Source organism: Oncorhynchus kisutch, linkage group LG25 (genome assembly GCF_002021735.2).
Source record: "Oncorhynchus kisutch isolate 150728-3 linkage group LG25, Okis_V2, whole genome shotgun sequence".
NCBI lineage: Eukaryota > Metazoa > Chordata > Actinopteri > Salmoniformes > Salmonidae > Oncorhynchus > Oncorhynchus kisutch.
Genome location: NC_034198.2, coordinates 14,086,864 through 14,103,554, shown reverse-complemented (window position 1 = coordinate 14,103,554; position 16,691 = coordinate 14,086,864). Strand labels below are relative to the sequence as shown.

The window sequence follows — 16,691 nt, the reverse complement described above, 5'->3', positions numbered from 1 at the left end:
TATGAATAATGTGCAGGAAAACAAAAGATCAGGGGTAAAATAAATGATGAATTAATAATGTAGTAATTGGGTCAGACTTTTTGTAAAGGCTAGAGATTGTTGTTACTTTCACATCCTCATGGACATCTTGGTGTTATATCTAGTTTACTCCCACAGTTATCTGAAACTCTTCACAACAACTAATACAAATTCATGTTTTGCTCTTTTGACTGCGAAGGCTTCATACTCAGTTTGTTTTTCTCTAACTAATCGGTTATGAGACTCCATCAATAGTCCAATGTCTATTCTAAGTCTGGAGCCACTCAAGCAATATTTGTAGAATTGATCATCTAGTGCTTTATTCTTGAGACAATGCAAACATCTTTTGATATATTACACAAACAAATGACTAACTTTGAACTGTTGTGAACACAGTATCAGGCCAGATCTCGTGGTAAAGAGAAGAGATAGCAGCCGACTAGTTTTTTTTAAATTCGAACATTAGTAGTGGAGACAGCAACATCTGGATTGCAATCATTTTGGTTAACCAATAACTATACAGTGGGGCAAAAAAGTATTTAGTCAGCCACCAATTGTGCAAGTTCTCCCACTTAATTAGTCTGTCAATGAGAGATTAAGATTGCAATGAAACATAAAATTTAATGTATAAAGTCTCTGATATATGCTCATATTTAAGTAGGTGTGTGCTGCCAGGGTTGTCTTGTACCCCCAAAATCTGAAAGGGCATAAAGAAAGTGAGGATGGCTGGAGGTGGTCCGGAGGGGGGCTAGGCCCCCTATCCGGAAGTTGGAGAATTTAGCATTTTTCAAACACCTGCAATCTAAAGCCATAACCATTATGCTTAATTCTATGTTAAAATAGGTCTACTTTTCTGCATATCTAAGCATACATCTTGAGCTGTCCGTATCCTCCTGACTGGTGTTTCTTTTTTGCATCTCTGCTAAAATCTGGGTAAAAGACTGAAAGGAATGTCTTATTCAGTACATTTAGTTATTGCTTGCTTTCCTAATGTCTTACAACTTTGCCAGCAGGCATACCAGGTAAGATAGCTAGCTGCTCTAATTTAATTGATAGCCTGAAATGGCTTCCTGGTAGCTAGTTATGTTGGGAGATTGGGAACCTATCTGGGCTACCTAAAGCCAACTTCATAAAATTGCTAGTAGTAATTGTAAATTAAACTTTATTTTTTTATTTTTTTGATGGGCATGATGCCTCTGTGCGATGCTGAATAGGTTCTGACATAATGTGGTCTGAGAGACTTCTAAAGGTTTATAACACATGAATTATGTTTTTCAGACTGAAGATGGTGTGGATACTACTTTTAATGGCCTTCCTGACCACTGGGGCGGTCCAGTGTCAGAGATCCTTGCTGAAAGACAAAAAAGGACTGGACCCAGAGGTCAACATGAATATTGTGAGTTGGCTAAAAATCAATAACAGACAAACTGTATTCTCTGAAAAAAAGTGGACAAATACTGAGAAATTGTATTTATCCACACAGTTTTTCCAGACAGACTTCAAACTGTTTTAATACCGACCATAGATAACTGAACACACTACTGGACTTCATAGGTCACAGAGCTCATTAACTATTCATAGAACTAGGCAATCTTCTGGGCCAACATGAGCAAATAATAGTCATGGTGGTTACCTCACATGAGGGGAGTTCTGCTTTACCCACATTCTGCACTTTGTCCCCCATATATCCCATGAGTCATCTCAAGGAAAGTCAAAACATGTGATACTGAGGCTTGGGCAAGGTCACTCGAAAGGAAGTCTCTCTGTCATGTATTAAACTTCAGCATATATTTATCACTAGATAGAACAATATCACACCCATATTATATGACTAAAACATTAAAACATTAAGTCTGAGATCTGACCTAACTACACATAAAAAGCAGTATAAAAATGAGTCCCTGTAAGTCGGGAGAAGTGAGTGTTCAATGAAACGGTTATTTTGTGGCATGGCAGTCATGTATGTTTTTTCTGAGGTATGCCAATGATACAATCAACATTTGTGGATTTGGGCCTGGTACATGTCAGTGGTTAACCTCGTATCTTTTATAGGCACCGCATAGTAACAAAATGACATTAATCCTAATTCTAGTGCGTCTATAGTTAGTATACAGTATTTGTAATTGGAAACTACACACTATCAATGATATAAGTCTAATACAATTACCAGTATGAATAGTTCTCACATGAGAAAACATATTTCCCATTGTTGGCCTGCAAGCACAGACCCTCTCAATATCTCTCGCCATACTGAGGTCACGTGACATTACATTATTTTTCATACTCAGCCATTTCCCTGTGTAAAACCAGAAACAAAAATGAGTCAGAGCAGAACACCAATCCTCCCCTCCACCCCTGAGACGACCTCGGTGTGTCGAACCAGCAGGTTTATCCTTAAGTGGCCCAGAGTCAGTAGAATGTGCAGACTGGCAGCCTAGAGGGAGGGGGGGGGGAATGGTGGTGTGTTTTAATTATGCATGGCAAGATCGCATGGCAGGCCCGGCTGGAACCAACAGGCTCAAACACTTTCTTTGAAGTTCCAGATTAGCGTATATATAGATAATATCTGGGAGGGGGCAGGGAGAGGGAATGCAACAGGGGAAGAATTGTCTGCTTTAATTTTACTGTAATGTGAATACCAGTGATAACTAAATGGGGCTGTAAAATAAAGTGTTACCAGAGATCCCCATTATGTCAGAATTCAAAATATATTTGACAGTTTGTGTGTCTTCTTTCTCTTCCACAGAGTGAGATCATCAGGCATTGGGGCTACCCAGCAGAGGAGCATGATGTCATCACAGAAGACCTCTACATCCTCAGTGTCAACAGGATCCCACATGGCCTGAAGGACAGTAAAGGTGTGCACCAAAGGGTTTTAATGCAGTGCTTCCCAAACCTTTCACTCATGCCCCCCTGTCATCATGGGGGACATCTCGTGGGGGACTATTGTTACACAAAAATGTGTTAACAAAATTATTAACATTTAGTTAATAAATTTGCCTTTTACTCAGGAAGAAACAGCACATACAAATACCAGTACCTGGTTTCCCTTCCATATTGAAAGGAGAAATAAATTAGTTGACTGCTGTGCATGTCACATTCCTATGATGAATAGGGTGGGTCAATTTCTATTGTAGAATTTCTCCATTTGAAAAAATAAACAAGCGTTTCTGGACGTATTCTAAGTTTGATTATTAGGTAGCAAAACATGATTAATGCTTTCCCTCCACAATTTTGGCCTTCAATTATAAAAAAAAAAAATCAAGTTAGCTGATAGATTTGAGGGTTTGTTGAGGAGGAAGAATGGGAATAGGGCAAGCGGAGCAGCTTGCTGTGTGCGGCTCGCGTCCACAATCACCAGTTAGAACGCAGATTATTATTGGGAGCCGACAATTATTATGTTGTCGAGCAGCAATTGAGGGCTGCAACATTATGCTTTTAATCTAAATAAAAATGTAATGACCAACTTGAATTGTGACCAAAAATCCAGCTTAATTTTCTCCTAAAGATAATTGAATAATTGATTTAAAATATATATACATACAGTAGAAAGTTTAGACACACCTACTCATTCAAGTGTTTTTCTTTATTTTTACTATTTTATACATTGTAGAATAATAGTGAAGACATCAAAACTGTGAAATAACACATGGAATCATGTAGAATCCAAAAAAGTGTTAAACAAATCAAAATATATTTTAGATTTTAGATTCTTCAAAGTATCCATCCTTTGCCTTGATGACAGCTTTGCACACTCTTGGCATTCTCTCAACCAGCTTCACCTGGAATTATTTTCCAACAGTTTTGAAGGAGTTTCCAAATATGCTGAGCACTTGATGGCTGCTTTTTCTTCACTATGCGGTCCAACTCATCCCAAACCATCTCAATTGGGTTGAGGTCGGGTGATTGTGGAGGCCAGGCCATCTGATGCAGCACTCCATCACTCTCCTTCTTGGTCAAATAGCACTTACACAGCCTGGAGGTGTGTTGGGTCATTGTCCTGTTGAAAAACAAATGATAGTCCCACTAAGTGCAAACCAGATGGGATGGTGTATCACTGCAGAATTATGTGGTAGCCATGCTGGTTAAGTGTGCCTTGAATTGTAAATAAATGACTGACTCTGTCACCAACAAAGGACCCCCACACTATCACACCTCCTCCTCCATGCTTCACTGTGGGAACCACACATGGGGAGATCATCCGTTCACCTACTCTGCGTCTCACAAAGACTCAGCTGTTGGAACCAAAAATCTCATCAGACCAAAGGACAGTTTTTCTGTTGTTGTTTGTTGTTTGTCTTTGCTTATTTGAGCTGTTCTTGCCATAATATGGACTTGGTCTTTTACCACATCTTCTGTATACCACCCCTACCTTGTCACAACACAACTGATTGGATCAAATGCACTAAGAAGGAAGGAAATTCCACAAATTAACTTTTAACAACGCACACCTGTCTGTTAATTGAAATGGATTCCAGGTGACTACCTCATGAAGCTGGTTGAGAGAATGCCAAGAATGAAGAATTTCAAATATAAATAGATTCTGATTGTTTTAATACTTTTTTGATTCCATGTGTGTTATTTCATAGTTTTGATGTCTTCAATTCTGCTCTACAGTGTAAAAAAAATAGTACAAATAATGAAAAACCCTGGGATGAGTAGGTGTGTCCAAACTTTTGACTGGTGCTGTATATATTTCATTTATTTTAGTTGTGTTTGTTTATCCCTTACTTCTCTGCCCTGTAATCAGATCCACATATCTAAGACCAACACAGACCTTATCTAACATCTGAAGTGCTGATATTTCTCACATTGTCAAACATTAGTACTGAATCAGGATCCAAAGAGAAGTGGTTTTCAGCATTAGTCACCTTGAGGAGAGCGGAGGAGGAGGAATCCATTTCTATATTTTGAGATGCACCGCCCAGCCTACTCCTGGCTTTTCGTGTTATCACGAGCTATAATATCACATGCATCCAGTGAGGTTGTCCATCTGCTAATAGGTCACCTCTATGCTTTAATCATTTTGAACCCAGTCTATGATTGAATTTAATTTCTGTGGAGTTTTTATTTGTTTGGCATTTCTCGTAATCCGTCCCTAGTTTGAGCTGTTTCAAATGTAGCTTGGCTAACGTTCATCCAGCGTCTCATTTATTAAGCTCTTGTTACAATGTACTGTAATTACAGCTTATTTTCAATATGTGATAGGAACAGTAATAGTGACAGTAATAAGGAGCAAACTGTTTGCTACACGATTTGAGTATGTTTAGGAATGCGTCATGGTATTAAACGTTTTAGATTTCTTGTAAAGAGGAAGTTGTTCTCTTACAAGTTTAGTCTAGATACTGTGATGCACCGCTTCTGTCAGACACTGCCACTGTCCCTCTCCAGTTCCTACAAATCAGTATTCAGTTTCTCTTTCCTTTGTGGCACCTATATTTCATTAATGAGCAAAGTGAGTGCTAAACCTCACACTAATCTCATCGTGGGAACCCACTTGTGTAAAATCAAATTCAGAGGCAATAGACAATGCTTTTTCCTGAACACACGGTCTCATATTATTCTGAACAATAACTAATGTTATCGATACAGATCTCTCTGTAGGTGAATGTAAGTGCCTTCAAGTATTAAACACTGGCTTTGGCCCCGCTCTTGTTTTTTTGCCATTGCTTTCTCCATTGCATTACTTTCCAAAACATGAATCAGTAAATGAATGCTGTGTACTTAATTTGACCCTCTCCAACAATTTAAAATGTACATTCAGTTTAGTATTAATATTGACAGTGATTTGTCATTGGAAATGCTTCATCAACTAGGTAGGGGTTCCACTTTAAAGATACGCCCAATACGATGTGATATGCCAGGGCTGAGGTCGTCTGGGGAGTTAAAAATCTCAATAATACATTCTGATATCCTCTAAATAAGTAAAGAGCCATCATGTTGTTTGTATCTCTTGATGCCTCATACTCCCTGCTCAGTAGTATGTGGCAGCAGCCGCACATCCAGTAAGATAGGCAGCGGAGCTCTCTGATAGGCTGGAGAACATCTAATTTCCTGTTGTCCCACTTCCCCTGGTCACACGGGAGAGCGTCTGGATCTCAAAGGAACACAGCAGAGCTGGAATTATTTCAGCCCCCAAATGGAATTTTGATATGAAATCGTGCTAGCTAGAATAGCTATTGCTGGAAATCTTTGATGTTCAATCTAGGAGAGATAGTGTAGATTTCTTGCAAACAGCTGCATTATGGTTGAAATGCCTAGTACAAGTACAAGGCAGTCTAGGCAGCAGGGTAGACTAGGGGTCCATCTCAAATGCCACCCTATTCTCTATGTAGTGTACTACTTTTGACCTGGACCAGAACCCAAAGTAGTGCACTATATATAGGGTGCCATTTGAGACAACCTAGGGGTAGGGAGGGAGGAATGGCCGGTATGAAGTCAAACAATCCTATCATCTAAAGGTCTGTTTGTGCTACCGAAAGGACCCGCTCACATCCTGTTTCTGACAGATCGTAGCGATAAAGCTCCCAAAAAAGAAAAAGTGCAGGGCCACAAGAACGGCTGCGCTGCAGCTGGGATATAGCTTAGACAGACACCCCCTCCTGGTGGTTACAGTCAACACAACACTTGAATTATGAATAGAACATACTTTTTTGTAACTAACCATTTTTGTAACAATACACTTTCAGTTTATGTCGTTTCGGGCATGTTGGAATGTGAATGGATACTTCAACCATGTTTGAGAAGATTGGAGAAATACTATGCATTACCACATGGGCTTTGCCTATGATTCTTGCTTGGAATAAGGTGCTCCTGTCACATTCACTGTCTTCAAACTCCCTGTCATAAATGAGCCATAAATGAGCCAAGGTGCACCAACTCTTTAATAAAGTGAAAGCTTCACAAAAAAAAAACAGGTAAACAGAAACTGAACGTGATGCAACCGTGGCGTTCACAAACACACAGAAAATAAATAATTACCACCAGGATTAGGTGGGGAAAAGGCAGCCTAAGTATGATTCCCAATCAGAGACGATAGACAGCTGCCTCTGATTGGGAACCACACGCGGTCAAAAACAAAAAAAAATTAAAACATAGAATGCCCACCCAAATCACACCCTGACCTAACCAAATAGACAAATAAAACTGCTCTCTAAGGTCAGGGCGTGACAGCTCCTCACTTAGTATTTCTTCCATATCTTGTTACAGTATTCATCCTATAGCATTGTGCATAATGTAGTCTTTTTCTCATATTCCTAGATCCCAAGCCTGCAGTGTTCCTCCAGCACGGTCTCCTAGCTGCGGGGAGTAACTGGGTGACCAACCTGCCCAACACCAGCCTGGCTTACCTGTTAGCCGACGCTGGCTATGACGTCTGGATCGGCAACAGCAGGGGAAGCACCTGGTCCAGGAGACACCTCACACTCAGCCCTGACCACGACGAGTTCTGGCAGTTCAGGTAGCTAGAGAGATTTATTCCACTTATACTGATCCTTGCTCGCTCAGCTATTCACCCCATGGCTATGCGCCTAACCTGGATCTACACTGAGTGTACAAATCATTAGGAACACCTTCCAAATATTGAGTTGCATGCCCTTTTCCCCTCAGAATCAAAATCAAAATCAAATCAAATCAAATGTATTTATATAGCCCTTCGTACATCAGCTGATATCTCAAAGTGCTGTACAGAAACCACCCAGCCTAAAACCCCAAACAGCAAGCAATGCAGGTGTAGAAGCACGGTGGCTAGGAAAAACTCCCTGGCAAGGCCAAAACCTAGGAAGAAACCTAGAGAGGAACCAGGCTATGTGGGGTGGCCAGTCCTCTTCTGGCTGTGCCGGATGGAGATTATAACAGAACATGGCCAAGATGTTCAAATGTTCATAAATGACCAGCATGGTCGAATAATAATAAGGCAGAACAGTTGAAACTGGAGCAGCAGCACGGTCAGGTGGACTGGGGACAGCAAGGAGTCATCATGTCAGGTAGTCCTGGGGCATGGTCCTAGGGCTCAGGTCCTCTGAGAGAGAGAAAGAAAGAGAGAAGGAGAGAATTAGAGAACGCACACTTAGATTCACACAGGACACCGAATAGGACAGGAGAAGTACTCCAGATATAACAAACTGACCCTAGCCCCCCGACACAAACTACTGCAGCATAAATACTGGAGGCTGAGACAGGAGGGGTCAGGAGACACTGTAGCCCCATCCGAGGACACCCCCGGACAGGGCCAAACAGGAAGGATATAACCCCACCCACTTTGCCAAAGCACAGCCTCCACACCACTAGAGGGATATCTTCAACCACCAACTTACCATCCTGAGACAAGGCTGAGTATAGCCCACAAAGATCTCCGCCATGGCACAACCCAAAGGGGGGCGCCAACCCAGACAGGATGACCACATCAGTGAATCAACCCACTCAGGTGACGCACCCTTTCCAGGGACGGCATGAGAGAGCCCCAGTAAGCCAGTGACTCAGCCCCTGTAATAGTGTTAGAGGCAGAATCCCAGTGGAAAGAGGGGAACCGGCCAGGCAGAGACAGCAAGGGTGGTTCGTTGCTCCAGAGCCTTTCTGTTCACCTTCCCACTCCTGGGCCAGACTACACTCAATCATATGACCCACTGAAGAGATGAGTCTTCAGTAAAGACTTAAAGGTTGAGACCGAGTTTGCTGTGTGTCATCCGCATAGCAGTGAAAGTTAACATTATGTTTTCGAAAAACATCCCCAAGAGGTAAAATATATAGTGAAAACAATAGTGGTCCTAAAACGGAACCTTGAGGAACACCGAAATTTACAGTTGATTTGTCAGAGGACAAACCATTCACAGAGACAAACTGATATCTTTCCGACAGATAAGATCTAAACCAGGCCAGAACTTGTCCGTGTAGACCAATTTGGGTTTCCAATCTCTCCAAAAGAATGTGGTGATCGATGGTATCAAAAGCAGCACTAACGTCTAGGAGCACGAGGACAGATGCAGAGCCTCGGTCCGATGCCATTAAAATGTCATTTACCACCTTCACAAGTGCCGTCTCAGTGCTATGATGCGGTTTAAAACCAGACTGAAGCATTTCGTATACATTGTTTGTCTTCAGGAAGGCAGTGAGTTGCTGCGCAACAGCCTTTTCAAAATTTTTGAGAGGAATGGAAGATTCGATATAGACCGATAGTTTTTTATATTTTCTGGGTCATGGTTTGGCTTTTTCAAGAGAGGCTTTATTACTGCCACTTTTAGTGAGTTTGGTACACATCCGGTGGATAGACAGCCTCAATTTGTTGGGGCATGAACTATATACGGTGTCGAAAGCATTCCACATGGATGCTGGCACATGTTGACTCCAATGCTTCCCACAGTTGTGTCAAGTTGGCTGGATGTCCTTTAGATGGTGGACGATTCTTGGGGAAACTGTTGCAGCATCATTGCAGTTCTTGACACACTCTTACCGGTGAGCCTGGCACCTACTACCCAATCAAACATTCAAAGGCACTAACATATTTTGTCTTGCCCATTCACCCTCTGAATGGCACAAATACCCCATCCATTCCTAATGTTTTGTACACTCAGTGTATATCCCCTGTGCTTACCAATAGAATCACAAGAGGTTGTAGTAGAAAAACAATATATTATTTGAAATGTTTATTTAAGTAGTCTTATTATGGCATTCACTGAGTTTCTTCTGTTCTTTATTCTTCAGTTATGATGAGATGGCAAAGAAGGACCTGCCAGCAGTGGTCAACCACATCCTGAAGACCACAGGCCAGGAGACGATCTACTATGTAGGCCACTCTCAGGGAACCACTATTGGTGAGACGGCTTGATTTAGTTAAATGTGTCATATTACAGTATGAAGCAGTATATTTCTTATCTTGTAGTTTGACACCGTTAACTACACTATGGTTTACAGTTTTAAACAGGGGCGCAACTTTCACTGGTGACGGGAGGGACACATTCTGAAATTGCATTTTGTCCCCCCAGTTTTATCATTGGAATGTGATACAAAACGAGGCAACGGTGTCCTTTAGGACCATGCACATGCCTCCGAGCAGTCGGGTAGGCTGTTAGGAGTGTTTATCCGACTGGATAAATTTTTTTTATAATAATGCCCCCCCCCCCCCCCCCCCCCCCCACTTCTTAAATCAAAGATGCGCCCCTGTTTTTAAACCATGACATATCTGACTGTATGTCTCTGTCCCTGTAGCTTTTGTTGCATTCTCTTCAATGCCTGAGCTGGCAAGCAAAATCAAGATGTTCTTCGGCCTGGCACCAGTGACCACCGTGGCTTTTACTACCAGCCCCATAACCAAGCTCTCCATCTTCCCCGATTACCTCATTTGGGTGAGTAGCAAAGGCTATTTTTCTAACTTAAACTGCATTATGCCACAATTCATTCATACAATAAGTCTAACCTGTGGTTTCCTTTTTCTACCCAACTTGGGCATCAGTTTTTTTTGTTATCTTGATCGATCTGTCAGAATTCTTTGAAAATATTTCAATACTGACTAATGCTAATCCATTGTTTGGTTTCCATATCCTAGGATCTATTTGGGAAGAGGGACTTCATGCCTCAGAGTTCTCTCATCAAGTGGTTTGCTACCAAATTCTGCAGTAAGGAGCCTCATAGTGAGCTGTGTGGAAACATCTTCTTTGTCCTCTGTGGCTTTGATGAGCTGAACCTCAACATGGTGCGTTCCACAGCGCTCGCATTTGATTGCTTTTTGAAAGTGATTTTACATTATTACTACTGTGGACTTCCTTAAACCTAAAGCCTTCAACCTCAAGCCAATTATATAGGCACTGTATGAGTTTGGTGAAGATGTTCATTTCTCTTTTTGTCCAGACTCGCACACCTGTGTACATCTCTCACTGCCCAGCAGGCACCTCAGTGCAGAACATGATTCACTGGTCTCAGGTAAGAACATACCTGAGAGGAGCTTCTCAAAACATCCTCCAATATGATTCCACTTCTTCAAACCTACAGTACACATCCCATCCCAACCCGTTTGTTAAAACTGTCATGTAGGCCTATAGTGTAGATATCAGGCCTATAATGTTACCTATATCCTGTGAGGATGGGGTGTGGTCAACACAGTCTGAATCGAGAATGAGTTTGCACTTGTCAAACCACAGTTGTCAAACCGATACTGACATTTTGGTTTCACAAGCAACAGAGCAAAAACAGTTACTCAGGACAGAAATAGTTGATCTCAAAGACGTTGATCAATTATTTTTCAGCTTATTCAGTGTCACAAATAATTATTTCACCCTGTTTATACCTCAGTCTCACACCCAAGTCAACTATCATTCACTGTGTGAATAGGAGAGGCACAGACATTCCTGCTGCACACTGACTCAAACACACCTATTTGTTGCCCGATCCTTGAGTAAAGGTCAATACCAGATTTACCGAAGACAACTTTAACTTTACTGAAGTTGACATATTGTTGGACATACTGTATTACCTATACATACAGTACCACCATCTGTTCAGCTATCTTGAGACAATTATTTTTTTAATGTGTTTTCTTTTTACAGGCGGTGCATGTTGGAAAGCTGATGGCGTATGACTATGGGAGAGCAGGGAACATGGCTCACTATAACCAGGCAAGGCCAGCTCAGAGCTCATTAGTCTACCAACGTACACTGTGTATACAAAATATTAAGAACACCTGCTCTTTCCATGACAGACAAGTAAATCCAGGTGAAAGCGATGATCCCTTTATTGATGTCACCTGTTAAATCCACTTCAACCAGTGTAGATGAAGGGGAGGAGACAGGGTAAACAAGGATTTAAGCCTTGAGACATGGATTGTGTGTGTGACATTCAGTGGGTGAATGGGCAAGACAAAAGATTTAAGTGCCTTTCAACAGGGTATGGTAATAGGTGCCAGGCACATCGGTTTGTGTCAAGAACTGCAACGCTGCCGGAGTTTTCACACCCAACAATGTCCCGTGTGTATCAAGAATGGTCCACCACCCAAAGGACATCCAGCCAAGCATTAGTCAACATGGGCCAGCATCCCTGTAGAACGCTTTTGACAGCTTGTAGAGTCCATGCCCCTACGCATTGAGGCTGTTCCGAGGGCAATGGGGGGGTTCAACTCAATATTAGGAAGGTGTTCCTAATGTTTGGTGTTCTCAGTGTACACACATATCACTTCACACCAGTTGTTTTCCAAAGCTCTCCGAAGCTACAACCTCTTTCTGAAAGTACCTTATCTTTACTGCTCGGTATCCACTGTGCCGTTATGACCAGTCAATGCCTTTAGCTGACATCTAGTCCATTCTTGTCCCTCCTCCAGTCGACCCCTCCGTTGTACAACATTCAGGACATGAAGGTGCCTACGGCCCTGTGGTCCGGAGGTCACGACACACTTGCTGACCCTAAGGATGTTGCTGTGCTGCTCACCCAGGTCTCCAACTTGGTGTACCACCGCCACATCGAGCACTGGGAACACCTGGACTTCATCTGGGGCCTGGACGCCCCCCAGGAGATGTACAGTGAGATAATCAAACTGATGAGCCAGCAGGACTTGGTGTAAACAGTGGATAGACAGGGGGATTTGGATAATTTTAGCCTCAACTCTCATCCCAATCGCTGAAGAGATTTTAATACTGTATCTGACATGTTTTGGGAGTCATATCAGAGTGCCTGGGTGCGAGTGTTTGTGCACTGTATGTGTGTTTGTTACTATAAGGGTGTGTAAGAGAGAGTATTAACACGCATGTGTGTGTTTGACTAAACCATGAGGAATAATCATTCACCTCTAAATTGGGGTAGTGCAGTACACAAGCTGAGTTTAGGGTTATGTGTGAGGAATCATCTTGTATTATTTTTTGTCTTACTTTACTACTGTCCTCTCTTCCACAACACTTGAATGGATTTTAATCTGTGTTTTGAGAATTTCCCAGGTTTGTAAAAACACAGAAGTACATTTAGATCCTGTTTAGATCCTGTTGAAATCCTGCTTGTAGGTTTAGATGAATATATCTCAGTCATTGGTGCAATATCATGGTTACTGTCCAGGGCCCAGTTCAACACCCAGTACCTCTCTCTTCAGGACTTGTGTTGGGTTGGTTTATTTTGCTGTGCCTTTTTAGTCATACAAATTCATTGTTTTGTTTGTTGACCACTAATTTAGCTTATTCCTGTGCTGTTGACTGTCTTTTTATTAGCTACTTTCTCAATGTATTTTTATTGGATTTGAGGTGATCTTGAGAATGAATTAGGAAGGGTGTTGACCAAAGAATGACTGACTTGTTTGTTCATTCATGGTCTACTTATGTTGTGTTATAACACTTATTTATGCCGCCTTGTAACTAATTGAGAAGACTACTCAATAAATCTCCATTACAAAATCAGGTTGTACGATTCAATTACTTGACAACATTTATTGAAAAGTGCTTGTCTGAGTATCTACTCATATATTTTATTTATTTAAACATTGTCAAAGGCTTTAATCTGTAACAATGTTTTAATTCACTTACTCTTATGTACTGTACAAAGGACAATATCAAAACCAGAAACAAAAAACACAACACACTCACAAATATTTAGAGAAGCATACTATTAAGAAAAATAGTAGACACTGAGTGAACAAAACCTTAAGAACACCTTCTCTTTCCGTGACAGACTGACCAGGTGAATCCAGGTGAAAGCTATGATCCCTTATTGATGTCACTGGTTAAATCCATTTGTGCATGTGTGCCATTCAGAGGGTGAATGGGCAAGACAAAATGTCTAAGTGCCTTTGAATGGGGTATAGCAGTAGCAGCCAGACGCACCGGTAAGAGAGTCAAGAACTACAATGCTTCTGGGTTTTTCAATCACAACAGTTTCCCTTGTGTATTAAGAATGGTCCACCACCCAAAGGACATACAGCCAACTTGACACAACTGTGGGAAGCATTGGAGTAAATATGGGCCAGCATCCCTGTGGAAGCCTTTCGATACCTTGTAGTCCAGGGACCATCTAGTCAGCTGTGGGACAATTTTTTTTCTTGAGCGGATAAATAGAAGTTGGAGAACCCTGTTGTAAGTCCATGTCCCAACTAATTCTGAGAGCAAAAGGAGGTGAAACTCAATATTAGTGTAATGTTTTGTACTCTCAGTGTAAATTAAATGAATCATTCAAATAGGATCAACCATGAGGCAATTGAAAACAATTACATGGCCACTTGTACTGGTATTAACTTTAACGAATGGTTGATATACAGCTGAGGCTAAGGTGTCCAGTACGAACTACAGACTGTATAAAAATGACATTGTCAGACAAAATACTACTGAAAAGATGGTGATGTTGTCATGGTGAAAAGTTCCCCCTCGTCCTCAAAACCCCCTTAAAGCTTTCAGTCTGTCTTTTTCAGCATTGTTACAATATTCTTGAACTGCAGTCTCCTTGCTATATCCAGTGGGGTTGTATCATTCTTAAGGACAGAAGAATGCATCATATTACCACCAAAACTTTGATAAATATATCCCTGTCAAACCAAGACGAAAAGCCGCCAACTTTACCATGACGCCAACTTTTGTCCGCCTTTTATGTATATCTAAAAGGTATTGGCAGTAACAAAGCCTGTACTTTTGTTTAATAGTCCCGTCAAAGCCTCAATATAAAACGTCCCTTCATTTTAACGGATTGGGAACGTTTTAAATCATGAACATGCCATTGTTGTCTGACATCAAACCTGTCCGCGTTAATCACAAAGCTTTGCGGAAATGCTTTTAGTGCATTTATGCTCTCCATCTAAATTGACTGTATGCACAGTGTTCGGAAAGTATTCAGACCCCTTGGCTTTTCCCACTTTTTGTTACGTTATAGCCTTATTCTAAAATTGATTAAATAAATGAAAATCCTCATCAATCTACACACAATCCCCCATAATGGCAAAGCGAAATCCATTTTTTTATTTTTTTGCAAATGTATCTGCAAATCCAAACATCTGCTTTTCACTGGAATATGGTTTGTCTGGAATAAACTGTTTTCATGAACTAACTTCTGATTGTGTTCTTTCACACAAGACACCAACATCAAATATGCTAGTCCTTTAAATATTGTAAAGGCAGAGTTACCTCAGGTGCGGGAAGGTGTGTCCAAACCTGGCAATCCACCTGCTATGCTCCCGAGGAGCTAGCCTGCTATTGTAAAGTAGGCTACTGAAACTTTATTAGCCCATGTCTGAGACTAAACAACTGTACAGAGACTAAAATAGTCTTACGTGGCCATTACACGTGTGTAAATGACAGCTCACCTCGGAATACACTTGGTGCTTTCAAGACATCTGGGAACTCTGGGGTGGAAACCCGGTCAAATAACATCAGTGATCTTCAGGTCAGAAAGTCAGAGCTCTAGAAAGATGCCGCGTTCAAAACCACAAGGGTCTGAGACCTTGGAACTCAGAAATGTCCGACTTCAATGTGTTCAAGACAACTGGACTCGAAGAAAAACGAGCTCCGACTGGGAAATAATCATTATGAACGATCATCCAATTTGGAATTCTATTTCGGAAGCTCAGGCATCTTTTGAGAGCTCCGACATTCCGACCTGAAGATCACTGACGTGTTTCCTAGGCTAATATTTCCACAGCCAATTTCTTCATTTTTAATTTAGGCCTACGCACCTCACGGGCCACTGCTCATGTTCAACATCTAGTCCTACACCCAAAGTAGTCTTAACACATTTAGGGTGTGTTTTGTTGGATTATTTAATGATTCTGATGATTTTTTGTTCAGCTGTGTTTAATGTCGGTTTTCACGAAGATACATTTGCCTACATAAACAGTATTAGGCTAAAGTTGGTCTATTGCGATGCTAATTTTAAGAAGTTAGGATAGGCAACAAGTGTGAGTAAGCATTTTGCATAAAGGTAAAACATGGCACAACATCACCATGCAAAGGGTGAGGTTTATCATTGTGTCACATATGTTCATTAGAATAGAGATCAATGATAAATCTGGAAAGCCATGCAGTAATCATGAACGTGGGCATGATGATGTTACATTTCCTTAATTCATCCAGAGTGAACCACATTTGAATTATTCAAATCTTAATTCAATTTAGCTGGATCGTCTTAAATAGGCTCGTGTTGTTTAGGCTATGGTATAGGCCACTGTTGAACTTTTATGAAGTTGATACACACAGTTCCATCACAGCACATACCTTTTTTTGGAGAAAGCGCACGTGTGGTTGCCGAACGTTGCAGCTAGAAATGAACTGAATAGATCCGATGTGATTCGTTATTGTACATGTTAGTGAGGCATATTTGTTCTAAATATCCTTTTTCCATTTGAATGTTCTAAAATGCTCAGCAGGTATCGTAATGTAGCCTACGCCCTCTGGCGACGGAGTTTGATTATTACACTACACTTATTTCCAATGCGCCCTATTTTAATCAGAATCATCTCTATGTCCAAAATCATGTTTTTCTATAAGATTAATTATTGGACGAATGGTAATCAAATGGCTTCTTGTTGGTAATTCTTTAGATGTTTGTATTTCTTTTTTCAACCCCACGTTTTTATGATGGCAGTGTGTCAACCGCCGCTGTGGTGTGTGCGCCATGAATAATCTTATGAATTACAGGATGCAAATGCTGTTGCCGGTGTCGAAACTGTAGGGTATTTTCTCTTTTGTCCAGTAGTGTGCTGGAGTGGATTTTCCTCTCCACCCCTT

General features: G+C 41.2%; 1 protein-coding gene across 2 annotated transcripts in view; it reads left to right on the top strand.

Annotated features, from left to right (window-relative positions):
• LOC109870584 (lysosomal acid lipase/cholesteryl ester hydrolase) overlaps positions 1 to 13,379 on the top strand; it is a 40,962-nt gene extending 27,583 nt beyond the window's left edge. The window contains exons 2-10 of one of the 2 annotated variants that reach the window (XM_020461154.1): positions 1,297 to 1,414; positions 2,765 to 2,876; positions 7,279 to 7,477; positions 9,718 to 9,827; positions 10,222 to 10,358; positions 10,559 to 10,705; positions 10,861 to 10,932; positions 11,556 to 11,624; positions 12,323 to 13,379. In XM_020461154.1, coding sequence (XP_020316743.1) covers positions 1,297 to 1,414; positions 2,765 to 2,876; positions 7,279 to 7,477; positions 9,718 to 9,827; positions 10,222 to 10,358; positions 10,559 to 10,705; positions 10,861 to 10,932; positions 11,556 to 11,624; positions 12,323 to 12,562 — 1,204 coding nt within the window. In that variant the 3' untranslated portion in view covers positions 12,563 to 13,379. The remainder of the gene's footprint in view (positions 1 to 1,296; positions 1,415 to 2,764; positions 2,877 to 7,278; positions 7,478 to 9,717; positions 9,828 to 10,221; positions 10,359 to 10,558; positions 10,706 to 10,860; positions 10,933 to 11,555; positions 11,625 to 12,322) is intronic. The other variant, XM_031804544.1, reaches the window with a different exon arrangement.
• Positions 13,380 to 16,691: the final 3,312 nt, after the last annotated feature.